This window comes from Pelophylax lessonae, assembly GCF_965119305.1.
Source record: "Pelophylax lessonae genome assembly, chromosome: 1".
NCBI classification, from domain to species: Eukaryota; Metazoa; Chordata; class Amphibia; order Anura; family Ranidae; genus Pelophylax; species Pelophylax lessonae.
This window is the reverse complement of record NC_138768.1, coordinates 493534564-493562230: the sequence shown is the minus strand read 5'-3', so window position 1 is coordinate 493562230 and position 27667 is coordinate 493534564. Positions and strand designations below refer to the sequence as shown.

Below are 27667 nucleotides of genomic sequence, written 5' to 3'. Positions count from 1 at the left end.
GTGTACTTATACGAAAACTCAATAAAAAAACTATTGAAATTAAAAAAGGCAATAAAAGAAAAAGTAATGAAAAGTAGTTTGTATATTTTAAAGCAGCTTTTAGCCAATTAACTTACGTTTCATGGGTCCCATAAAAAAATATAGCATACTTGTTTGGAGGAGGTTTCACAGCTCCATCTCGGATATCATCAATCTAAAATAAAATAACAACAACAAGAGCTTCAAGTAAAAACCATTAACCATAAATAATTAAAAAAAAAAAAAAAAAAGACTAAATATGCAGCTATATACACTTAGTTTTACAGTCATTCACTAATTTTTCGCATTAACCATTTCAGAATTCACACGCAGCCCCAAAAAAAAAAAAAAACACCTTGTACTATAAATGCTTCTCTTACTGGTTATTGGGATTTAAAATACTAGAATACTAGAACTACACCAGCCATCCTAAACTGGACAAGCTCAAGCACCCACCCCCACCAAGAGCTAAACCCGCGGTCTTTCTAGGCCGTTCCTGGCCGCCCACATTTCCTAAACCCTGTAATGCACATTGAAGCTAACCCGTGCCGGCCAGTGAGGATATCCTTTCATCTTGGCGAACACCAAGTCCCCCGGTTTAAAAGTAACCGGCATATTTCGTATTGATAGCAACCAGCACTCTTCTATCCACACTACAGCGGTGAGGTCTCCTAACCGGAAGTACAACCCCCTACGACACCGATTGGTTCTCAGCTCTGTCAATCTTCCCACTTGTCCTCTGATTACTGCTCGCTATACGGAACTCTGCTTAGGACTTCCGTGTGTTGCTGTTATCTTCTGCCCTTACCCTAACCATTGCGCTTTATTTTGCAGTCAGGTAACCCAGTGTTTGCTAGTGTAATAATAATATTGCAGAGGGGGTGATGTATATTGTTTATCAGCCGTTTCTGTTTATTTATTATTTTTTTTTAAAGCTTTTTTCTGATTTCTTTTCAGATAAACTCATTCTGGCCATCCTGTATCCTGTGCAATTATGAAAAAGCTGTTTCAGGGCGTTAAAGCTGACATGAAATTTAAGACTGCAGGTCCCGGCCGCCGATTAAACGAGCAGAGGAGGTAGTCTATATATTCCAATGCAAATCCAGCCTGTTGTATTGCTGATCCTTCTCTTTCAGTGGTTTGAACAAGAAGAATCTGACAAGCAATCTTTCAACTTTTTTTTTCTTGCTGTCAAAACCTTAAAGCATAGCTAAAGCTATCTATTTAACGGTTTGTGTGCCTTTTGTTAGCTCTGAACTTTCAAGCCATCTAATGACCCCATTGCAGCACAGAGGCCACTGGGGATCAAACAGTCTGATGGCAGCTTCCTTGGCTGTTAATCACTTAAGCCCCGGAAGATTTTACCCCCTTCCTGACCCGGGCCTATTTTGCGATTCGGCACTGCGTAACTTTAACGGACAATTGCGCGTCGCGCTGTACCTAAACGAATTTGACGTCCTTTTTTTCCCACAAACAGAGCTTTCTTTTGGTGGTATTTGATCACCTGTGCAATTTTTGATCATGCGCTATAAACAAAAAAAGAGCGTCAATTTTGCAAAAATAACAATATTTTTCAAATTTTTTTTTTATATGAAATTCCCCCCAAAAAAATGTAAAAATCAAAATGTTTTAACATTTTCGGCCAATTTGTTTTATGCTACATATGTTTGGTTAAAAAAAATCGCAAAAAGCGCATTTTGATTGGTTTGCGCAAAAGTTATTGCGTTTACTAACTAAGGGAAAGATTTTTGTCATTTTTGTTGCTTTTTTTTTAACGCGTAATGGCGGCGATCTGCAATTTTTTTTTTTTTTTGCGGTACTGCAACATTGCAGCGGACAGATCGGACCCTTGACTGACATTTTTGACACTTTTGGGGTTACCAGTGACATTACTACATTACTACAGTAATCAGTGCTATACATATGCACTGTTACTGTAAAATGACACTGGCAGTGAAGGGGTTAATTCTTTTTAGAGGGAGGGGTTATGTGTGTCCCTAGGGGCGTGATTCTAACTGTGATTGGCTGTGGCTTGAGGTGTAGGAACAGTGATCAACGGTCCTACATAGTAGAACCGTATGATCACTATTCCTACACAGGGGAGAATGACAGGCGGCTTGTTTACATCAGCCGCCTGTCTTTCTCCCTCTCCACCAACGATCGCCGGTCACACGCGGGGGGGGGGTCCGTGACCGCGCAGGTAGCGCGCTCGCTCCCTAGACCCTCACAGGCTAGCGACGTAATACTACGTCGCTTTGCCTGTGAGGGGCTGACCGCCGCAGTAAATAGTCGTGCGGCGGTCGGCAAGGGGTTAAGGATAAGGAGGGTTTGGTTCCGCTTTAAAATTTTCATTCAGCCCTGCTATTTGAATGTTGTTCCCAAATTTGTTAATCAGCTTTCATTACAATATGTGCAATTTTTCCCAATTAAAAACCATGTTCACAATTAGAATATCACTTATTCAAGAAAGACCTTTAAAATAAAGGCAAAAACATTGCATGTCATGATTTTATAGCCTCATGTATGGGCTGTTTGTGTAGTCTGCATCAAATACTGGCGTTTTGCGTGCTAGGAGGCACAGGTGCAGTGTCCAGACTCACTGCCAGCAGCCTGTTAGAATCTATGACAGGCTGAAATATGCAGCAGGACATACATCCCTGAATGCATATGGTTCTAAATGTCAAGCCACTGCATGCTTCAGCAGTGTTGTCATAGATCTTGACAGGCTGCGAGCAGCAGGGCTGGATGCTGCACCTGTGACTCTCAGGGGCCCAAAAATACCATAATTTGATGCAGACCAGCCAAACTTGTTTATGTAGCCCTAAAGTCTTGTCTTGTGTGTTGTGTTTTTTTTTGTGTACTTACATGCTCTGTGCACCGAGCAGCCTGGATCCTCCTCTTCTTGGGGCTGACACTCCTGGCACCTCCCTCCTGCGAAGTGCCTCCACAACAAGCAGCTTGCTATGGCGGCAGCTGAGCTGCAGTTCTGTGTGTCCATTCAGACACGGAGCTGCTGTTCAACCCTGCCTCCTCTCTCTTTCCTCATTGGCTAACTGACTTTGATAGCAGCGGGCACCAATGGTGCTGCTTCTGTGTCTCAGCCAATCAGGAGGGAGATTCCCGGACAACCGAGACACTCCTGTACATCGTTGGACCGAGATGCTGCACACAGAAGGTTTTTATCTTAATGCATAGAATGCTTTAGAATCACTTTTAACCACTTCAGCCCCAAAAGATTTTACCCCCTTCCTGACCTGGCCCTATTTTGCGATTCGGCACTGCGTGACTTTAACGGACAATTGCGCAGTCGTGCGGCTCTGTACCCAAATAAAATGGATGTCCTTTTTTTCCCACAAACAGAGCTTTCTCTTGGTGGTATTTGATCACCTGTGCGATTTTTACTTTTTGCGCTATACACAAAAAAAGAGCGACAATTTTGAAAAAATAACAATATATTTTACATTTTGTTATATGAAATTCCCCAAAACAAATGTAAAAATCAAAATTTTTTAACATTTTAGGGCAATTTGTTTTCTGCTACATATGTAAAAAAAATCGCAATAAGCGTATTTTGATTGGTTTGCGCAAAAGTTATTGCGTTTACTAAGGGAAAGATTTTTGTCATTTTTATTGTTGTGTTTTTTTTTTTAACGAGTAATGGCGATGATCTTAATTTTTATAGTAAAAGCAAAAAAATCAGCGCTTAACTCTAAATGAGGTGGACCACTCTATGTGTCTTCAGTACTAACTACTCAAAAACCTTAAATGTCACATAAATCCAAAAAACCATATAATTATGCAATTGAACTTCTAAAGGCGGATGTGAAGATGTGTAAAATCCAAGTAAACGTGATAATAAAAAACAATAAAAGAATATTTCTCAAACGGGTGTTCGTAGCGCAACGCGTCAGGGGCAAAGCCGCTTTGACGTCACTTCCGGTCTTCGGCCGAGACCGGAAGCTTCGGAGCTCACCGCATCGGCGGATGTATTGGAGATTGTTTCTGCACGATTGTAACTGCACTGATGTAAGTAGTTTGAAACTTGTTTGAATAAAGATATACCTAAAGATACTACACCATGAGAGCCTCTCTTGTCTAAGAGTTAGATAAACGGACTGAGACAAATTCGTGGGGACCCATTCTGAGACATAGATCCATAAACAGCTGGAGGGAAATTAACGTGTGTCCGGAAAATATCAGAAGCTGGGATAACAATACTTAAACGCTCTTGTTGAGTGTTGTGGAGGTGAGCGGCCACTGCACCTGGGTTTGGATTGCGAGCTCACCGGGTCACATCCACTTTGCTGTGTTTTGGACTTCACTCATTGTTTGCACTCGTATTGATCACTTTATTTCAAGGCACCTTGCACTTTAACCACCTCCCACCCGGGCCATTGTAAATATACGGCCGGGTGGGAGTCTCGTCCTTCTGAATGGACGTTCCGGAACGTCCTTCAGAAGGAGAGAGATCGCGCCGCTGCGGGCACGCGCAGCGGCGCGATCTCGATGTGCCTGTGTCCCTAGGACACAGAGCAACAAGACTCGGCAGGAGGGCCCTGTGATTGGCCCTCCTGATCACATGACGGCTGTGACCAATCACAGCCGTCATGTAATGTCAATACAGCCGTTGTAACGGCTTCGATCTCTTCTCCTCCTGACAGATCCTGTCAGTGAGGAGAAGATCAGAGGATCCATTCTGCAGCCGGGGTGATCAGTGAGTATTTCTAATTACTCACTGATCACAGGGGGGGTCTGTGCTGGTAATCAGAACATTGATTACCAGTGCAGCCCTGGGGGGAGGGGATGCCACTAGAGCCACCAGGGATGCTCACCCATGACCACCAGGGATGCCCACCATGGCCACCAGGGATGGCAAACAGGGCTCAGAGAGCCTGCCAGTGGTGCCCCCCTATCAGTGCTGCCCACCAATGCCATCTATCAGTGCTGCCCACCAGTGCCCGTTATTGCCATCTATCAGTGCCGCCCACCAGTGCCCATTATTGCCCACCAGTGCTGCCTATCAGTGCCCATCAGTGCCGCCCATCAGTGCCACCCATCAGTGCCCATCAGTCACGCCTATCAGTGCCCATCGGTGCCGCCAATCAGTGCCCATCAGTGCTGCCTATCAGTGCCTATCAGTGCCCACCAATGCTGCATATCAGTGCTATCTATCAGTGCCACATATCAGTGCCCATCAGTGCTGCATATCAGTGCTACCTATCAGTGCCCATCAGTGCTGCATATCAGTGCCACCCCATCAGTGTCTCATCATCAGTGCCTGTCAGTGCGGCGTCATCAGTGCTCATCAGTGCAGGAAAAAAATTATCTATTTACAAAATTTTATAACCTAAATAAAAAAAACTTTTTTTTTTTTTCAAACTTTTCGGTCTTTTTTTATTTGTGCACCAAAAAAGAAAAAACCTGGCGGTGATCAAATACCACCAAAAGAAAGCTCTATTTGTGGGGAAAAAATGACATAAATTTGGTTTAGGTACAGTGTTGCATGACCGCGCAATTGTCATTCAAAATGCAACAGCGCTAAAAGCTGAAAATTGGTCTGGGAAGGAAGGGGGTTTAAGTGCCCAGTATTGAGGTAGTTAATGACCGGATTGGACTGATTGAAGCCTTATGTATGAACACACATGCACCTTATGTTTAGCACAGTTGCACTTTTAAAGATTCAGTCCGGCGGTCGATATTTCCTTTGTTTGGATTGAGATCACTTTTACTGTTATTTGAACAATATTATTTATTTATTCTTACATTAATTATTTTGCTCACTGTCACCATATTGAGTAGACATCTTTTTGTGTATTTTACCCTTCACCTGTCAGGTATTATTTATTTTTCACCTGTCAGCCATTTCTTAAACATCACATACATTTGGATTAAGCACACATCACTTTGAGAAATATTCTTTTATTGTTTTTTATTATCACGTTTACTTGGATTTTACACATCTTCACATCCGCCTTTAGAAGTTCAATTGCATAATTATATGTTTTTTTGGATTTATGTGACATTTAAGGTTTTTGAGTAGTTAGTACTGAAGACACAGAGTGGTCCACCTCATTTAGAGTTAAGCGCTGATTTTTTTGCTTTTACTATTATTGTGATAAGTGGGGACACTATCAAATTAGCTGCTTGCTCGGAGGAGTTCCACGTTTGATTTCGGTTTCTGTTTGCAGTTTCCTTAGTGTCGTTTACCTCTGTTTAGCGCATAAGTCTAATACACCATATGATCTTAATTTTTATTCATTTTTTTTTTTTTTTGCGGGACTGCGACATTGCGGCGGACAGATCGTACCCTTGTCTGACATTTTTTACACTTTTGGGGGTAACAGTGACATTACTACAGTAATCAGTGCTATACATATGCACTGTTACTGTAAAAATTACACTGGCAGGGAAGGGGTTAACTTTATTGGTGATGCAGGGGTTAAGTGTGTCCCTAGGGGCGTGCTTCTAACTGTAAAGGGGTGTGGCTAGTGATGTAACCACAGAGACATACGATCCTACATAGCAGGATCGTATGATCTCTGCAGTTAGATCAGGGAGAATGACAGGCGGCTTTGTTTACATTAGCCGTCTGCCTTTCTCCCTCTGCACCGGGAGATCGCGAGTGACCGGCGGACCTGATGTCACATGCACGGACATGTCAGGGAACGAGCGGGGCAAGAGCGCGCCTCCGGCGGCGCGCTCGCCCCCTAGAGGCTCTCAGGCGAGCCACGTAGTACTACGTCACTTTGCCTGTACGGGGCTGACCGCCGCAGTAAATAGTCGTGCGGCAGTCGGGAAGTGGTTAAAGAGTAGCTCCACTTCTGTTGAGAGAAAAAAAATCATCTTTGGGTGATTAATGTTTATTGGAAAGATTATTTTTGTAACAGCATTGCAAAGATTTTAGCAGACTTTGTAGCAGATTCCTATCTTTTGTTACTGTGAAGGAATAGCTGTTAATTTCCCCAAACTGAATGCATAACTGTTCTGAATGGGAGGGTCTTGTTCATTGTTAATCAGCTGATGCACTTTCTGTGTTCAAATAAGGAAAACTGCAGTGTCCACATTCCTTTGCAGAGAGGCTAATGCACATTATTGCGGTTCACCCATTGGTTGCTGGGGTGGGGAAAGTGAGCGCATTTGTAGTGGTGGGGGGAACAGGATGAAGGGGGGGGGGTGTAATCAGTGGCAGTGGTGGGGGGTTGATGGGATCAGTGGTAGTGCTAGAGGGGGGGGGGGATTAGTTACACTCACCTGCTGTCACATGCAGGCATGTGATTGTCACTGACGTCAGTGTCTGCTCAGTTCCCCTTGCCTGCATACCTCTCGGTTCCCTCCACGTGTCTCCGTCACCCTGTGTCCCGAGATGGGTCTCCTCAAACAGCAGAGACTTCCTCCAGCTCGTCCTCCTTCACTGTACCGACCAGGGTTGGCTGATTCCAGTTTCTGCTCCCCGACTGCATGCCCCATCTGCCTACAGCTAAAAATTGACTAGGTGGAGAGACAGGGTGGGCGGTCCTCTGTGTGGTTACTATGGTGAGTGTTTACTATCTCCAGAGTTTCACAGTGGCAGAACACCGGGGTGCAGTCACAAGTGCAAACTTTGCGATCCTGATAGTTTAGCCACTGTCACGGGCCAGTGTTGCCAATCTCCACAATTTTTTTACTGATAAACCATGGAAAATGTACTGAAAGGGCATATTTTTTTTTTTTCCTGACAACCAGAAATATGACTGACATTCCTCAAAGCCCATCCTCCTTACATCAGGGCCCCCAGAGTTCCCCTACTCCTACATCAGGGTCCTCAGATTCACCTCCCCCCCACATCAGGGTCCAAGGGTCCACATATTTCCCCCCTCCATCAATCAGGGTCCCCTTCACAGAATCATCCCCTTCTTACATCAGGATCCCCAGAGCCACCCCCCCCCCCTTATATCAGGGTCCACTGAGCCACCCCTCCCCTTACATTAGGGTCCCCAGGGCCACACTCCTGTGCATCAGGGACCCTAGAGTTATCCCCTCATCATATTAATGCCACTAGAGGCACCTTCCTTACTAGGGTTCCCAGAAGCTCCCTTACGTACATCAGGGTCCCCAAAGCGCCCCCCTCCCTTACATCATGCTCTTCAGAGTTGTCTTCCTTATATTAAGGTCCCCAGGAACCCCCTATACTTAAGTCAGAGTTCCCTGAGTAATCCCCTCTACACATCAGGGTCCACAGAGCTTACATCCGGGTCCCTAGAAAGCCCCCTCCTTTCATCAGGGTCCCTAGAGTTTCCCAACCCTTACATCCGGGTACTCTCTCTTTCCTTCTCTTTTTCTCTTTCTCTTTCTCTCTCGTTACTCTATACCCCAGTTTTGGTTTCCTATTTTGCAACACTCCTTACTTCCATACTGTGGTTGTGCAATACAACGTTGTATATTCTATGGCTGATAATGGTACCTAAAGTCTTACTTCTGTTATGTACCGAAATCTGTACAACAGTTTTTTCTCGTTTAATTCTTGATAACATTTTTTCACAAGAAAAATGTGTAAGGAGATGGATAGCTAGAGATCATACCATTGGTACGCTCATGTTTATTCACCTCGACTGGGGTCCTTCCTTACTCATCCCTTTAGTAGGGGCAGGAGGCCTTGTGTCTAAAGTTAAGCCCCGTACACACACATCGAAAATTGGCTTGTTAGTATGATGCTTCTGACAACCAACTCCGACTTTTCGGCCGAAAAAAATCTGGTGTGCAGACTATAAAATTTTTGTTGGCCGTCAACACAACATCCGATTTTCGTGCAGTCAGTACAGATTTAGACAGGGAAAAATCTGATGAGCAAGTCTGGGCATGCTCAGTGAAGAAAAAACACAAAGAAAACAAACCAACACATGACATCACTTCTGAAGTAGAATTTTGTTGGCCGAGAAAATTCGTGTGCAGTCTAGGCACATTCCAACCAACAAAACACAACTTGGACAAAAGTCGGACGATCGGTCGGCCGATAATCGTTGCGTGTGCTTTAGGCATAGGACCTGACTATGATGTTAAGCGGCCATAGTTAACCAGTTAATGTGGGGATCCATTCTGTTTTGGACCCATCAGTGTCAGGTATCTGTCTGTGGTTTGGAAATGAGTCCAGCAAGCCCATATGTGTGAGAAATTGTCTAGGGAATCTCGTTGTATATGGATTAATTCCTCCATGTCTGCAATTCTACTGATGCGTTTTGAACCACTCTGGAATAGTTGGGATGTGAGATGATCCCCAATGTATTGGGATACACATCTTGGCGGCATTGCTCAGGTGTATTACCAGGGATTTACGATAGTGTGTACCGGTACAGTGGAATGATGAAGAATGAACTGGGCTGGGGTGTGTTCCAGAGGAACTTTGTGGAGATTTGTGTTGTTTATTTATGGACTTGTGACCAAAATGGTGGTAACAGTGGAAATGACCACCAGCAATGTAATAAAGTTCCAGGTTTACAGGTGTACAATACCAATGGGTCAAGGTCTTGTGATTGTTTTCCTGGATTGAGACATTGAGTGAAACTTTATGAATAATTGTAAATATATTCGTTCCCATTGAACTTCTGACAGCTCTAATTGCAGTTCCCTTTCCTGGGTTTTGGGGACGTGTCTGCGAAAAGTATATTGTGGATATTGGAAATCACATGCTGTTGGGGAGTAGATTGGGAGCAAAGATTTTCTAATGGAGTGAGTGATCGAGAGAAGAGACTCCACTCTTAAGAATAATAAAATATCATCAGCAAAAGCCACTAATTAGTAAGTGTGTTCTGCAGTGGGTATACTTTTTTTTTTTTCTCTCTTTCGTTCATTGACGGGCGCAGCGACATATCTTCATTAATTTAATGGGTTATGCTGCGCTTCCTAGGAGTAGGACACTAGGCGTAAAAGGGTTAACAAAGTTAACAGAACTTTCAGCTACATTCATGGGACAGTCCCAGGTGGAATACTCCCACTTCCTGCTTCTAGGACCCAGTTTTTTCTGCCTAGTAGGAGTAAGGACCTGCTGGGATCTTTGCTCCTGGCAATTTTTTGTCATTTTTTTTGTAATTTTCAATGAGAAATTTTTCTCTTTTGTTATTTTCTAATTTTTCTTTGTGTCAGTGAGAACTGCAATCAGCTGTCGGGCTGGGCGACGTACTTTATATCCTAGATCCTAATGGTCACCCCAGCCTGACCAGCAAGCGTGTGCAGACCTCAACTCTGCACTAGGTCGGCCGCGGCATGCCCCTACTGGAGGGACTGGCTTGTGAGTGGGACACCTCGCATGGGACCTGGTCATGGTCAGAGTCACAGTGTCCTTGGGCCAGCAGTACCCCTTGTTCCAAGATGAGGTGATGACCAGCCTGGAGTGAATCCCGCCACGTCTTCTAAGGTTGGTGAGTAACCCCCCCCCCCTTTTCTCCCTCGGAAAGTTAGGGGCTGGTGCGGGTCCTCCTGGGGTCGTTGGTCTTTCAGCTGAGCTGCACTCCCTCTAGTATTCTTAACTACCCTTAAGAGTGTTTTTTTTTTTTCCATCCTTCTCACTTCTTTACCTCCCCCCTCTTCCACATTTTCCCCCCTCCTCCCCCCACTAAGGGGGGTCAGGGGGGCTCAGTTTTGTGCTGGGGTGTGGTGGGGCTCAACAGTTAGTCGCGGTTGTGTGTGTGGGGCCGGGGGTGTTACAGCACTGGGGGGGGTCCCGGGTGGCTTGCCAGGTGTTTTTCGCGCCTGTAGACGCCGACATTGTGGACCGCTCATGGGCCATTTTCCTGTAGTCCGGCAGTGGCTGGGGCTACTGCGCATGTGCGGGGCCATTTTGCTGTAGTCCGGCGTTGCCGAAGTTACTGCGCATGCACGGCGGCCATTTTTCTGGTAGCCACATTTCTTCATAGACAGCGGAGGCCTCTAGTGAATGGACGCTCCTTAATCAGAGTGGCGTGCTGCAAGGGAATTGCCACCTCTTCTCCTCTCTCCCTAATTGGCGGAGACATGGGTGGTGATGAGTCCTGGGGCGGTATCTCCCTGCCTGCTCTAGCTATTGCAGCGTTCTGGGACCTTTAGTCCCACAGGCACTAATATTGCTGGGGATTTTAATATTGATACAGCTCTATAAAAACTTTTTACTGTGTTCCCACTGTGGCACCAGGATGGAGCCGGCCGACCAGATCCACTCAGGAGATATCCCTTTTAAAGAGTCCCTGCTAGATAAACTGACGGTACCACCAGTGGTGGACTCCCTGGTTTCAAGGTTGAATAAAGCTACATTATGGCTTGTGGAGGATGCTCTGTCCTTTAAAGCGGAGTTCCGGCCTCAAAATCCGCTTTGGGCCATCCGCTTGATCAGTGTCACCTAAAAAAACAAACGGATAGTCCTGATTTTTTTTTTTTTTTTGTTTTTTAAATTGCTTACCTTGATATTGAAGAAAATATACTTACCTTTCTTTCACTTCCTCCCTCTGCGGCCGTGGCCTAAGCCATCACTTCCTGCTTGCATTGATTCCTGGGAGCTGAACGTCATCGCTCCCAGGAATCAACGCGCCCACTCGTCGGTTCCGGTGCAGGTGCGCCATCGGTCCTGAAGGAGGAACTGGACATCACAGTGAGAACTCTGCAGGAGTTCGGCTGGATTCTGAATTTTCAAAAGTCAGTCTTGACTCTGTCCAACAAGTTGGACTTTCTGGGGCTGTCTCTGGATTCAGCGTCAGTCCGGGTTTTTCTTCTGAAGTCAAAACTCTTGAAGTTGCAGGGAGCAATTTGCCTCCTGTTATCCAATCGTCTGTCATCTCTGAGGACCTGCATACAGGTGCTGGGCTTGATGGTTTCCACTTTCAAGGCCATTCCCTTTGCCCAGTTCCATACCCGGCTTCTGCAAAAAGCAATTCTAACCAAATGGGACAAGCATCCACAGTCTCTGGACAAAATGATCCTGTTGAGTCGGGTGGCGAGAGGATCTCTACTTTGGTGGCTCTACTCCCCGACACTTCATCAGGGAAAATTATTACTCCCACTTTCTGAACAGTGGTGACCACGGACGCCAGTCTGTCCAGATGGGGGGGTCCTGGGCAATGACCAGGGAGTCTGGTCCTTGGAGGAGTCCAGTCTGTCTATTAACATCCTGGAAATTCGAGCCATCAGATCAGACTTTGTCTATTCCGGTGGACAGATTGTCTGTGGGGGTGTCTGGTGTGGATCCAACCGGACAATGCCACAGCTGTGGCATATATCAATCACCAAGGGGCAGGGTTCGTACGGTCATGAAAAACTTGGAAAGGTTATGGAATTTCACAATGGCAATTTCCAGGCCTGGATAAGTTTTGGAAAATACTTAAACCCAGAAGGTTTTGGAAAAGTCATGGAAATTTGAGAGAAAGGCGTGGGATAATAATTAACTGATTGCGAGCAAGATCTCATTGAAAGATAAATACGGTGTATATATAACAAATTAAAACCAACATTTGTAGCACATGGTAATAACAGAGAGATTGCATCCTAGATGCTCAACGCATTTCGTGAAATCACTGCCTCAGGAGCGGTACAATCAATATGTCTGAAAGAAACACATGAACAGCAGTAGAATTGGATAAGTAACAAGAGTATACTTATACATAAAGAGCACCAATAACCACAATGGTGCCTATTAAACATTCTACTCACAGTTCAGCTTACAATCTTGGCACATGATATTAAGGACTAACTAAGAGCGTCTCCACCAGGAACTGGGGAAGTAACCCATCATCGTAGGACATAAAGATTAAGACAGCCCCATCCACTTTTTCTTCCCTTATACAGCAATCAGTTAATATACAGCATTCTAGCATGAATATACATATTTATTTGTATATGTATTATAGCTACTTTTAGTGTGTATGTATGTGTGTATATATATATATATATATATATATATATATATATATATATATATATATATATATATATATATATATATATATATAATTAGTAGGAAGGCGACCCCGGGTCACTGTGTGTGTTGACAATCTACACCTGGTTTTGATTAAGGCAGGCCTGCTGATTGCACACCTGTGGGCTGGGTTCATATTATTACAAAGGTTTAGCACTCAGGGCTCCCAGTTGGAGACAGCTGCACCCGGGCAGACAGGAGGTCTGGCCCAGGATTCAGGAGGACTCCACCAGACAGACACGAGGTCTGTGTATGGGAGTCAGGAGGGCTCCCACCTTCCCTGAGTGAGAGAGGCCGCAGTTGGCAGCCAGTGCCTTCAGGTCTGCAGTAGGCAACAGCACAGTATGAAGCTGATCCAAAGGAAGCTACATGGGAGCTTGGCCAAAGGATACTTGTGTTGGTCTGAGGATCAGACCTTAGGCCTTGGCGTGAGGCCTGTGTGGCATGTGAGTAAGCCACGAGGCTTAATTTACCATATACAGTAATTGATTTAATGTAGAGAAGTATTAAGGTATTACACTTGGGGCAAAAAAACATAACCGCAAATTATGCTCTAGGGGGGGAACCTCTGGGGGAATCCAGAATGGAGAAGGATTTGTGGGTTCTAGTAGGGCTGGGCGATATGGCTGAAAAACTGTATCACGATATCAGTGTTTCATATTGGTCGATATTGATAATTATTGATATTTTTTATTACCCATTTTAAAATAAGGACCCTAGGGTGAGAATGCAGGGTACTGGCATGATGCAGGAGAATGCAGGGCACTGGCATGGTGCAGGAGAATGCAGGGCACTGGCATGGTGCAGGAGAATGCAGGGCACTGGCATGGTGCAGGAGAATGCAGGGTACTGGCATGGTGCAGGAGAATGCAGGGCACTGGCATGGTGCAGGAGAATGCAGGGCACTGGCATGGTGCAGGAGAATGCAGGGCACTGACATGGTGCAGGAGAATGCAGGGTACTGGCATGGTGCAGGAGAATGCAGGGTACTGGCATGGTACAGGAGAATGCAGGGTACTGGCATGGTACAGGAGAATGCAGGGTACTGGCATGGTACAAGAGGATCCGGGGTTGTGGGCATACTACAGGAGATGCAGTGCTGTGGGCATGGTACAGGTAGACCATGCCCACAGCACTGCATCCCTTGTAGTGTGCCCACAGCCCTGCATAATGGCAGGTAGTGAAGCCGTTTCACTTACCTGTTCCAGAGGCGCCTTCATTTTAAAAATGGAGCCGCCCGGCGCCGCCACGTCATTGCGCACGCGCCGCCACCGCTCGTGTAATTTCGGCTATTCCCGGCCTTTCCCGAGCGGCGGCGGCGCGTGCGCGGTGACATGTATGCGACGGGCGGCGCCATTTTTAAAGCTTAAACCCGTCGGAGCGGACTTTTCGTTTTATCGTTCAAAGTCTTTTATTGCTATCGATCACGTGACCTTCTACGATGAAGTGAGCTGCCACCTGATAAAGGTAAGCCGGTGGATGTGGTGTATCTGGACTTTGCAAAGGCCTTTGACACCGTTCCCCCCACAAACGCTTACTGTACAAACTAAGGAAGGTAGGTATGGACCATAGGGTGAGTATCTGGATAGAGAACTGGCTCCAGGGGAGAGTCCAGAGGGTGGTGATTAATGAGGAGTACTCGGATTGGGCGGGTGTGGAAAGTGGGGTCCCCCAGGGTTCTGTCCTGGGACCAATCCTGTTTAATTTATTCATAAATGATCTAGAGGAGGGGATATCTAGTACAATCTCAGTATTTGCGGATGATACTAAACTAAGCATGCCAATATCATCTATGCAGGATGTGGAAACCTTACAAGCGGACCTGAACAAAATAACGGGGTGGGCAACTACATGGCAGATGAGGTTTAATGTTGAAAAATGTAAAGTAATGCACTTGGGGGCCAGAAACCAGAAAGCAAGCTACTCACTAGGGGGGGAACCTCTGGGTGAGTCTAGGATGGAAAGGGACCTGGGGGTACTGGTAGACAACAGGCTTGGCAGTGGCATGCAATGCCAAGCCGCTGCAAGCAAAGCCAACAGAATACTGGGATGTATAAAAAGGGATTCACTCCAGAAATAAAGAGATTATTCTCCCGCTCTACAAGACTCTGGTCCGGCCACATTTGGAGTATGCTGTCCAGTTCTGGGCACCGGTCCTCAGGAAGGATGTGCTGGAATTGGAAAGAGTCCAGAGAAGGGCAACAAAAATAATTAGGGGAATGGAGGACATCAGCTATGAGGAAAGACTACAAGCACTGAACTTATTCTCTCTGGAGAAGAGACGATTGAGGGGGGATATGATATCAATGTACAAATACTGTACTGGCGACCCTAGGATAAGGAACAAACTATTCAGAGAGAGGAGATACAATAAGACACGTGGCCATTCACTAAAACTAGAGGAAAGGCGGTTTAACCTTAAAATGCGTAAGGGGTTCTTCACTGTAAGAGCGGTAAGGATGTGGAATTCTCTTCCACAAGCAGTCGTATCAGCAGGAAGCATTGATAGTTTCAAAAAACTATTAGATGGGCACCTTGGAGACCACAACATACAGGGGTACACAATGTACGGTTAAAAGCAAACACACACACATCATAGGTTGAACTGGATGGACTGATGTCTTTTTTTCAACCTCACTAACTATGCAACTATGTGACTATCGCGATACATATCGGTATCGTTTTATCGCCCAGCCCTAGGTTCTAGTGGAAGATAGACTAAGTGATAGCATGCAATGTCAAGCTGCAGCTGTCAAAGCCGGCAGAATATTAGCATGCATAAGTAAGGAGATAAAGCTATAATCCTGCCACTCTATAAAACCCTGGTCCGGCCACACCTGGAGTGTTCTTTCCAGTTCTGGTCGCCAATCCTCAGAAAGGATGTGCTGGAACTGGAAAGAGTCCAAAGAAGGGTAACTAAACTAATAAGGGGATTGGAGGACCTTAACTATGAGGAGCGATTACAAGCGCTTAATTTATTCTCCTTGGAGAGGAGACGCCTGAGAGGGGACATGATGGCTATTTACAAATACCTCAATGGCGATCCTAGCATAGGTAGAAAACGATTTAGTCCCAAGGAGTGCAAGAAGACACGTGGCCACACAATGAGATTAGAGGAGAGGCGGTTTAACCTTAAGCTGCATAAGGGGTTCTTCACTGTAAGGGTCCTTTCACACGGCCCCATCCGCAGATGGAGTCCATTCTGCTCAGCGGGGGATCGATCCGGCGATCCCCGCTGAACAGGCAGATGACAGCTCTGTCTCCGCTCTGTGTGTGGAGACAGAGCTGTCTGATCCATGCTGTCCTCTATGGATGAGAACGGACCACTTGTCCGTTCTCGTCTGATCCCATCGGCCAGACGGATGGAAAATAGGGTTTCCATCCGTCCGAATTTCATGGACGGGATCGGAATCGGATTGCAGCGGGTGTCATACATGGAACATCTGATCAGGTCCGCCTGAACAACTAACAGGCGGATTGGATCGCCCATGTGAAAGGGGCCTACGGGCTGTGAGAATGTGGAACTCTCTTCCACAATTGGTGGTAGCTGCGGGGAGTATGGCTACTTTTAAAAGACTCTTGGACGTGCATCTCACAAATCACAACATTTAGGGTTATGGGAAATGAGCAGGCCACTGACACACACACACACACAGACACACACACACACACACCTGTACAGGTTGAACTGGATGGACTGATGTCTTTATTCAACCTCAACTACTATGTAACTGTGTAAAATACCGCTCGCAGAGATTCTGCGGTGTGTCATCCACCACCTCATTTTGAATTCTCATCTCTCTTGCGGTCTTCATCTTTATGTCCTATGTTGATGGGTTACTCACTCAGTTCCCAGTGGAGACGCTCTTAGTAAGTCCTTAATATCATGTGCCAAGATTGTAAGCTGAACCGTGAGTAGTATGTTTAATAGGCACCATTGTGGTTATTGGTGCTCTTTATGTATAAGCATACTCCTTGTTACTTATCCAATTCTACTGCTGCTCATATGTTTCTTGCAGACATATTGATTGCACCGCTCCTGAGGAAGTAATATTTAGTTCACAAAACGCATTGAGCATCTAGAATGCAATCGCTCTGTTAATACCATGTGCTACAAATGTTGTTTCTCTTACGTCCTCCGACAGTCGCCGCCTCTTCATATTCGTCACAATGGGGTATTAGACTTTGCTCCGAAGGAGTAGCTAGGCAACAGAATATGTTAACATTAAAGCTTTTAACATATCCCACCCTCAAGGGGTGGTCCCCTCAGTCAATACCCTCCTACTTCCTGCAACCATATCTCAGTTTCAATGTCTAGCTTGTCAGGAGTAGCTGGTTCTCTCTGTGCTGGGGCTTTGTGCCTCAGCCTCTTTCTTCTTTTTTGATTTTTTGTTTGAGTTTTTTCTCTCTCTTTACTTAGCTGTTCTTTTTGTCAGCATTAGTTAGTTCTTCTGACGAAGAGGATCATGCGGGCTGGGTCTCGGGCTGATCCCCCTGGTCGCAGGTCGTGGATCAGTGGCTTCCCAGCCTGCCATCGAGCGTTCAGCCAGGTAACGCTCCTGGCGCAGTGAACGACCCATCCCTGTTTGGTGCAGGGATGATTGGTGAGGTGGCTACCTCACTGGACGCTGTGCGGTTTCTTAACCCCCATTTTGTGCGTCTTGTATGCGACTCTCCCTGCCTCATGTGCAGCGGCTTGTTCGCCTGTGCGGGTCCCCCACGCCATTGAGAGGTAAGTGTATATGTGGGGACCTGTCTGTCGGGGGGGGGGGGGTGTCAGTCTGGGACTGTGTAACCTGCCTCTGTTCTCACTGTTTGTCTCCCTATCACTCTGCTGCATGCTGCGGGTTGCAAGGGGGGGGGGAGCTGTGTGACACTGTCTGTGTCAGCCTTGTTCAGTGTGAGAAGCTGTGTGGTGTGGGGCATGTTTTGTGGCATGTTGGGGCACGATACAGCGATCGCTGCGGCGATCTGCCATGTTTTTTTATATGGATGGTGTTATGTGCATGACTGTACTGTAGGAGCGGCGGTTTCGGCGCCAAACGGCGCCATTTTGCCTGCACTCGCTCCGGCCGCATGTTCTCCATGCAGGCGGCCATCTTCTTGTAGCCTCCCATAGGCTTTAATAGAGCGCCCTGGTTTCATCACTTCTTCTTCTCCTGGGTGCACCGATCGAGGCAGCAGCAGCGGCAGGGGTCTCCTCAGGTTTTATCCTTCTGTTCTTGCTATATCCATTGCCTGTGTTCAGTTTATTGTCCCTGTGGGGGTCTCATTGTGCTTGTGTGTGGTGCGGTGGGCTGCGCTCGCCGCGCTTGTTAAAGGGGCAGTTAACCCTTTATTCTCCGGCATATCATATTGGGGCAATGGATTCTCAGGAGGGCAAATTTCCTGCCACCTTGGTGGAAAGCCAGGGGACCGCTGTTTCCCCCCCAGGGGGGGATTTGGCCACTATTGTGGCTGGCCTTGCTGCTCAGGTGCAGATGCTGGTGGCTGCTCAATCTACTAAAAGACCCAGAGTTTCTATTTCCTCTGATTCTGAGGGTGAAGGTGATGGGGCTGTTATGGCGGGGGTCTCCTTATCAGGGTCCCGCTCCTCCCTGGGTCTCGTGGGGTCCGAGGTGGAGGCTGAGGTTGAGGGGGTTGATAATTCTCCCCCTGGCTCGCCTGAAGAGCTTGCAATCATGGATGAATTGATTGCTTCCATAAAACAAACGCAGCGTTTGCAGGATGAAGTGTGTCCCCCCGCTGCCTTGGCGGCTTATGGGACGCAGAGAAAACGCAGGACGCCGCAGGTTTTTCCCTGCAATGATGATTTTCAGCGCGCTGTTAAGGAACAATGGCGCAATTTACGCAAACCTTTTGCTGTGCCAAGTAGGTTCAAGCTGCGTTATCCTTTTTCGCCTTCCACTGATGAACGGTGGTGTGTGCCACCCCCGGTGGATCACGCAATTGCGGTTTTGAACAAATCCACTGCGATTCCTGCAGAGGATTCCCCGGTGTTCCGTGATGCCACGGATAGGAGAATGGAGTCTCTTGCCCGTCATACTTATTCTGTTACGGGTTTGATGCTTAAAGCTATGTTTGCCTCTCTTATGGCGGCCCAGGCTGTCGCAAGTTGGACGCAGATGCTTAGGCGCGTCCTAGTGGCCCATTCGGCCTCGCCGGCGACCCTGGATATGGTGGATCAAATCCACCAGGGTGTCATGTATCTGTGTGATGCGGACTTGGACTTAGTCCCGTTGGCTGCACGTGTACACAGCGTGGCGGTGTTGTCTCGCCGCCTGGTTTGGCTGAAGTGTTGGTCGGTGGACCAATCTTCGCGTAAGACCTTAGCCAATCTGCCTTATGATGGGTCTCGCCTTTTTGGGGAGTCCTTGGATGCGTTGATTAAGGGGATCACCGGAGGTAAGAGCACTCTCTTGCCCCATTTCCCCAAGGCTAAGGGGGCTTCTGGGAAGAAGCATGCTAATTTTCGGCCTCCTCAGGGGTCCTTTCGTGCCTTTCGGTCGCACTACAAGGGCAAACCGTTCAAGGGTCAGGGCTCTCAAAAGAAGCCCTGGTCTGGTAAACAGAAGTCCCGTCAGTCCGGACCCGCTGCCCATAACAGTGCGGCCTGAAGGGGCGCCCTCACCCAGTTTTGGGGTGGGGGGACGCTTGCTCGGTTTTCTTCAACCCTGGTTGGCCCGCGTGCGGGACCGGTGGGTTCAGGAGATCGTTCGATCTGGTTACAAGATCGAGTTTCTCTCTCGGCCGGAGAGCAGATTCTTTCCCTCAAATCTTCAACTGTCTCCAGAGCGTTTACGGGACCTGCACCTGGCGGTGCGAGACCTGAGGGCTCAGGGAGTGGTGGTTCCGGTGCCTCATCGGGACAGATTTCGGGGGTTTTATTCCAATCTGTTCACCGTGCCCAGGAAGGAGGGCAAGGTTCGTCCGATTCTGGACTTGAAGGCTCTAAACCGCTCTGTGCGGGTTCGCAAGTTCCGCATGGAATCCCTGCGGTCGGTGGTGGCTGCCCTGGTTCCGGGGGAATTCATGGCCTCCATCGATTTTGAAGGATGCATATCTTCACATCCCGATTTTCGAGGGTCACCAGAGGTACCTTCGATTCGCCATTGCGGAGGATCATTACCAGTTCGTGGCGTTACCTTTTGGTCTCGCCTCGGCTCCACGGGTTTTCACCAAGGTGCTTGCACCGGTTCTGGCCTTGTTGAGGGCCCAGGGCATCTCTGTCCTGGGGTATCTGGACGACATTCTGGTTTGGTCTGCGACCAGCCAGGGTCTGGAAAAGGACCTGTCTGTCACGATGCAAACTCTGCAGGAGTTTGGTTGGACGATAAATTTTCCAAAGTCGACACTGAGTCCGTCGGTTCGTCTTCCCTACCTGGGAATGATCCTGGACTCGGTTCAGGCGAAGGTCTTCCTTCCCGGAAGACAAACTCAGGACTCTTCAGGAGGAAGTCAGGTCCCTCAGGGACGTTCCGCACTCGTCTCTGCGGACGTGCATGAGATGTCTGGGATTGATGGTCTCGGCCTTCGAGGCGATTCCCTTCGCCCAGTTTCACACGCGGGGTCTCCAATCGGAGATCCTGTCCAGGTGGGACGGGCGACCTCAATCTCTGGATCTTCTAATCTCGTTGGGCCATCGCACCAGAAGGGACCTTCTGTGGTGGCTCCAGTCCCCGATGGTGTCGGGGGGCAAGTCTTTTCGTCCTATCTCGTGGACGGTGATCACCACGGATGCCAGCCTGTCGGGCTGGGGTGGTGTTCTGGGCATTCTGTCCGCCCAGGGAACTTGGTCGGAGGGGGAGTCTTCCCTTCCGATCAACATTCTGGAATTGCGTGCGATAAATCTCTGCCTTCATCATTGGACGGACCGGCTGCAGGGCTGTCCGGTTCGGGTGCAGACGGACAATGCCACGGCGGTGGCCTACATCAACCACCAAGGGGGCACCAGGAGTGCCCGAGCGGCTCGAGAAGTGGCCGACATTCTGTCTTGGGCCGAGACTCATGTCCTGGCGATAACGGCGGTTCACATTCCAGGGGTGGAGAACTGGCAGGCGGACTATCTGAGTCGCCAGACCCTGGATCAGGGGGAATGGTCTCTCCACCCGGCTGTCTTCCAGATGTTGTGCGCGAAGTGGGGTCTTCCAGATGTGGACCTGTTCGCGTCTCGTCTCAACAACAAGGTGAGAAGGTTCGTGGCAAGGACGCGCGACCCTCGGGCAGACGCGTCGGACGCGTTAGTGGCCCCGTGGCATCAGTACAAGCTGATGTATGCGTTTCCACCGATTCAGTTGCTGTCCAGGTTCCTTCGCAGGTTACACTCGGAACGCAGCACGGTGATTCTTGTGGCGCCGGATTGGTCTCGCCGGTCCTGGTACGCAGACCTCGTGAATCTGGCGGTCGACGCCCCGTGGCGTCTGCCTCTTCGAGACAATCTCCTGTCTCAAGGGCCGATATACCACCCTGCTTTACAGTCGCTGGCTTTGACGGCCTGGCTGTTGAGACCGAGGTCCTGAAGGAGAGGGGTCTCTCCCCTGAGGTCGTTCATACCTTGATCAACGCGAGGAAGTCTTCCTCGGGGAAGGTTTACTACCGTACTTGGAAGGCCTATTTTGCCTGGTGTGAGTCCAGGGGGTTTTCACCCTGCACGTACTCGGTTTCTCAAGTATTGTCCTTCCTTCAAACAGGTGTCGATCAGCGTTTGGCGCTGGCTACGATAAAGGGTCCGGTGTCTGCGCTGGCCGTTCTTTTTCGACGTCCCGTGGCTTCCAACTCCTTGGTTGGCACTTTTGTTCAGGGTGTGCGGCATCTGGTTCCTCCTAGGAGGGAACCTCTGCCTCCTTGGGACTTGAATCTCGTTCTATCTGTGTTACAACGTGCTCCTTTTGAACAGATCAGGGAGATCTCGTTGCCTATGTTGTCCAAAAAGGTCGCCTTTTTGGTTGCGATCACTTCGGCTCGCAGAGTGTCGGAGCTGGCGGCTTTGTCCTGCAAGTCTCCGTATCTGGTTATTCACATGGATAAGGTGGTCTTGCGACCTAATCCTTCCTTCCTTTCTCCCGAAGCGAGTTTCGGAATTCCATCTCAATGAGGATATTGTCTTGCCTTCGCTGTGCGCGAAGCCTAAACATCCGAAAGAGGTGAGGCTACATTCTTTGGATGTTGTTCGGGCGATTAGGGTTTACCTTCAATCGACTGAGTCTTTTCGAAAGACGGATTCTTTGTTTGTTCTTCCAGAGGGTCCTCGGAAGGGCATGGCGGCGTCGGCCTCTACCATCGCCAAATGGATCAGGCAGACCGTTGAACAGGCATATGTCTTGCAGGGGAAAGTTCCCCCTGTGCCTGTGAAGGCGCACTCTACTAGATCTCTGAGTACGTCTTGGGCCTGTCGTCATGGGGCTTCTGTAGCCCAGGTGTGTAAGGCGGCGACCTGGTCGACCGTACACACTTTCACAAAATTCTACAAGGTAGATGTTCAGGCATCGGCGGATGCTTCCTTTGGCCGCAAGGTTCTTAGTGCGGCTGTTCCCTAGGGTCACCTGTTGGGATCCCTGGCTGTTGGGATATGTTTTTTATCCCCTGGTTATTTGTTTTTCCTGGGTTGTTGCTCCTGTTGAGCAAGTTTTTTTCCTATTGCCCAGCTGGTTTCCTTCCTTTGGTAAGGTTCCTTTCTTTGATGCGGAGACTGCGTTGCCTTACGGCGCGGATGCGTTTCCCACCCCTCATGTTTGCACTGCTTTGGGACGTCCCCATTGTGACGAATATGAAGAGGCGGCGACTGTCGGAGGACGTAAGAGAAAACGGAATTTTTGTAAAATCTTACCTGTAAAATTCCTTTCTCTGAGTCCTCCGACAGTCGCCGCCCCCGCCCCTCTTTTGGGGTTTTGGTTATATACTCTACTGCTATTCCACTGAAACTGAGATATGGTTGCAGGAAGTAGGAGGGTATTGACTGAGGGGACCACCCCTTGAGGATGGGATGTGTTAAAAGCTTTAATGTTAACATATTCTGTTGCCTAGCTACTCCTTCGGAGCAAAGTCTAATACCCCATTGTGACGAATATGAAGAGGCGGCGACTGTCGGAGGACTCAGAGAAAGGAATTTTACAGGTAAGATTTTACAAAAATTCCGTTTTTTATTTGTTCTACACCATATTTATCTATAAACAAGATCTTGCTCGCAACAAGATCTTGCTCGCAATCAGTTTACAATTATTATCCCCACGGGTTATGATCCCATCAATGCATCTATGACTTCACATGCATGTCTCCAACTATGATGTATATTCTATGTTTACGATCTGTGACTAATGGGCAGGCGGAGCCTGCAGTTGTGGGAGGGGAGGGGCTGGCCTATTTAACGTCAGACCACCCTCCTCACTGGGCTGACGTTTTCGGGTACGGACGTCATCAGGCCACGCCCACTCCCACGTTCAGCCAAATTGCATCTGTCTGGGATCTCCTGGCCGCAAGCTACACGGGTCGTGAGTAACAAAGGGGGGGGGGGAGGATCCAGACGGCCGCACGCAGGTACTTGGGGGAGGGGGGGGGGATGCCACCTCCGATCGGTACGGGGGGCGGGGAGTGTCAGAGCACAGCCGCTGCCACGCTATCTTTTCACCGCCCCACCTCCATCCGGGGATCACACACATCTCCCTGTCTACCTCCCCCTCCCGCCCCACAGCCTTTCTCCCCGGTCACCACATTGACCGTCAGGCAGCTCGGGCGGTGCAGATGAGCTGACTACCAGCTTGTGTTTCCCACATCTGGTCGTCGGGGGGATTGGCATTGCTTCTTACATTCAGACTGGGGGGGAGGGGGTCCCACAGGACATACACTCAGCACCTTCCCCTGGGCTGCCTCTCCATTTCACCTGTGCTGTTCACTCAGGGCACGGCCCCGCACCCCCCCCCCCCGCTGTTCCCTTCCTTCCTTTCTCCGGTCTCCACGCCACAAGGTTGAGACCCACGTTCTATACGCATCCTCGGTTAGCCGTCCATCTAAATGCGCGTACGCACAACTGGCACACGCCACTCTCAGGTCACGCCATCTCCTGGTTCATACCTCTGTACGGGTTAGCCCCCCCCTTTTAGATAGGTCCAAGGGGGGCACCTACGCAGGCCGGCCCCCTCGCACACTAGGGTTGGCGCTCGTAGGGCTTATTACTTCGTTTGAGTCAGTTTCTCATGTCATCTCACATCCATAGCGTCAACCACAGTTTTGCTTACCCACAGGTAGTTCGCTTGAATATTACCAGACGTTCAACCAAGTTTAAGACCCCTCAAAAGTCATCTAAGGTATGCTGTTCCATTACCAAGAGTTCCCCCTCTTCGTTAACTGGCGCAAAGGGGGGGCAGGGGCGGGGGGGTCAGGAGCTTAGGCAGGTCACTTCTTATGCCTCGTACACACGCAACGATTATCGGCCGACCGATCGGCCGTCTTTTGTCCAGTGTTGGTTGAAATCTGCTCTAGACTTGCACTGGACTTTTGTTGGCCAACAGAAAATGACGTCCCTACGTTCGACGCACGTCCGCCGCTACAAAAGAGGAAGTGAGTTTTTGGCCGTGACCCTTCTGGGCATCTCGCGCTGATTTCGGTAGCATTTGTTTGGTTAACAACATTTCGCTATTTTCTGAGACATCGTTCGAGAATTTATTATGGAGACTGAGGATTCGAATCTTGCTGTAGTTGGGCTTGGAGTTCTGGCTCTGAGGCGAGTTATGAGCAAGAGGAAGAAGAAGCGGACCTCCTGGACGAAAAATTGGTTGCTTAACCGTGATCAATTTTCACACATGTCCTTGCTGAGGGAGCTCCAGGAAAATAATCTTGATGACTTCAGGAATTATTTGAGGATGACTGATCCCATCTTTCACCGTCTTCTTGCCCTGGTGTCCCCCTATATTCTGAAGCAGGATACGTGTATGCGGGTTGCAATTACTCCTGAACAAAGGTTAATTGCAACTTTGAGATATCTTGCAACTGGGAGAAGCCTGCAGGATCTCAAGTTCACCACAGGCATCTCCCCCCAAGCTCTTGGAGTCATCATCCCTAAGACCTGCTCTGCTATCATCAAAGTCTTGCAGAAGGACTATATCAAGGTATGTTTCATTTTTTTAGATTACATTACATGTCTTTGTCATCTCATCCGAATTGTGCTGATTTTGGATGTACATCAAATTGCAGATGTCATTATTTTGTAACTACCCTCTGTCCGCATGCACATAGTAGTAAAGCTTTATATTTTCATAACCATTTGTAAAATTACCCAGTAACCACCCCAGCATTCTCTCCTATGTGTCCCTAAACGCATTGCCTGTTAACAGTATATTGAATCTGTGTCATTTTCTGACTTTCCTTGAACCAATTATTCCTTTGGCAATGTTTTATTACCTAGTTTATGATTTATCTTAAATACATCAGTCCATCCATTCCAACCTGTGTTTGTGTATGTTTATCTAATGCTGTTAAAACGTTCAGTGGCCACAAGCCCTTATTGATGTATAAAGGCATAGTTTTACTTACCCATCCCCCCACCCACCCATGCTAAATGTAAAAGTCAGCATATACTAAAGCTCTAGCTGGTTAATTACAATATAATCACATTAGGAGGTACAATATAATCACATTAGGAGGTGCAAAATAAATGTATGTAGATGTCATAACCCAAAAAGCTAAAGATTTCCTTTATGTTGTTTTTATCTTAAAGTTGCATAAGCATTTAACAGACAAATTTATTTATTTTTTTTCCCACAGTTTCCTTCAAACGCAGAGCAATGGCTGGAGATTTCTGCTCAATTCCACGAACAGTGGAATTTTCCCAATTGTGGGGGTGCTATAGATGGTGTTTTGCGTGCGTTTCTAGCAAGGTTACTTTGCGGTACAACCAAGGAAACTTAGACCTTTGTGGTGCATAAATGTGCTTTTACTATGCAAAAACAATCTGTACATACAAAACTATTACAATATTTAGGAGCATAATACAAGACTAGCAGATACAGATAAAGCAAATATACTTAGCTAAAAGAAGTTTGCAGCCATGGAGTCCCGTTTGCTTTCGCACATGGCACAGAGAAAAGTCAGTAGTCATCGCTTCATGGATGTTTCGTTTGAGACTGACTTCTTGCAGCTTTGAGCAGTCATTTAGACTTGTGATTAAGGAATATACCATCCCCCCAAACCAACGCCATTTGTCCTGAGGACAAAAGGGCTGTTTATCCATTGTACAGTGACTTTGAAGGAGGGGGGGGGGGTTAGGCTTGGCCAAACTTCCTTCCAAATTTTTACAAAAGAAAGGTATCATTTAGTGAGCCACTGTTAAATATGCAATTTCCACAACACTCCACCCCTTGGCTCACAAATGACATAATGCCTCCAACTTTACATAAAGACATCTAATAATTCTCCCACCCCCTGGTTTATCTTAAATAAAACACAATGGGGGAACTAACTAAAATACAACCCCTCCTATAACTATGAAGGTATTTCAGTCTTTGGCTAAGAGTTCATTAGAAAAGTCCAATCTTAACGTTCTTTAGAAAACAAGTCCAGGCTTGTAATACATCAAAAGGCCTTGCTCTCCATAGCTCTTGCGGTCTTCCATCATTCTGTCCATCATGTAACCACTTTCTCTGGTCTTTCTATGGATCAAATCGGAGACAGCCTGTGGAGTGGAAAACAAAGCGGATTATCTGTTCCTTCTAATAATACATATACAGTAGATCCCGGCCCTTCAACTACAATCTCTCCTCTAACTGACTTCTTGCCTGGATCTCTGACCAACACTTTTCCACCTGCCTGTATCCACTTCTGACCCTCCCAAAGAACATCAATAGGGAGGAGAGGAAATATACTGATATTTCCTAGAAGATCACTGCTGTTTATTTTGGAAGGTTTGATATTATAGAGCCTCACCTTCCACTCTTGCTGGGAAGTATCCACTAACCAATCAGAGTCCCAGCCACTGTCCTGAAGCTCATCTGCCAATGCAAATATAACTTCAAACCTTCCTGCCAGATTCCCTCTCATTCCTAGATAGGCTTCAGCTTCAGATACTTCACTCTTGGTTTCTATATCATGGGAAGCAGTAACTTGGTACCTGTTAAACCCTGTTCTTTCAGGAACCTTGTGTAAATACTGAACTCTGCACTCTAGCTGTGGAATCTGCACCCCAGCCCCAACCATCCTTTCATATGGTGTGCTTTTGGCTAGTGGCCTAGAATTTAACAACATGACTGCCTGTGTGAGGACCCGATCCCACCCCCTTAGTGTACGTGTGGGTGTAAGTTTGCGTATCTGGTCCTTCAATAGCCCATTGTATCTTTCGATCAAACCAGCTGCCTGTGGGTGGTATGGGATGTGGCACAACCAGTACACTCCAGAATCTTTGGCCCATTGCTGTACTGTTGATCCGGTGAAGTGTGAGCCATTATCACTTTGGACTTGTTTGGGACAGCCATACGCAACAACAATTTTCTGTAGCAGTTGAAGTGTTGCGGCTTGATCTGCACGTTTGCAAGGATGAACAAACAAAAGTCCTGAATTGGTGTCCACTGCAGTGCAACAATACCTCAGTCCATTGTTTCCCCGGGGCAGGGGACCGATGAAGTCAATCTGCCAAATCTCTGCAGGCCTCTCTCCCCTCTTAATCGACCCGGTGGAGTACTTTTGCAATGGCCATTGTCGCACTTCTCCACACACTGTACAGTTGCCTATTACAGTCCTTATCATGTCCAT

General features: G+C 47.6%; 2 protein-coding genes across 2 annotated transcripts in view; one reads left to right on the top strand and one right to left on the bottom strand.

Annotated features, from left to right (window-relative positions):
* Window positions 1-675, bottom strand: part of HDGFL2 (HDGF like 2) — a gene marked incomplete at its 3' end in the record, with an annotated part of 529328 nt that extends 528653 nt beyond the window's left edge. Inside the window, exons 1-2 of the mRNA XM_082254985.1 lie at window positions 562-675; window positions 117-193 (exon numbers count right to left, since the gene is read on the bottom strand). Of these exons, the coding sequence (XP_082111111.1) occupies window positions 117-193; window positions 562-633 (149 nt within the window). The 5' untranslated portion in view covers window positions 634-675. The remainder of the gene's footprint in view (window positions 1-116; window positions 194-561) is intronic.
* Window positions 676-987: 312 nt separating this feature from the next.
* UBXN6 (UBX domain protein 6) overlaps window positions 988-27667 on the top strand; it is a 391844-nt gene continuing 365164 nt past the window's right edge. The window contains exon 1 of the mRNA XM_082243194.1: window positions 988-1095. Within this exon, the coding sequence (XP_082099320.1) occupies window positions 1013-1095 (83 nt within the window). The 5' untranslated portion in view covers window positions 988-1012. The remainder of the gene's footprint in view (window positions 1096-27667) is intronic.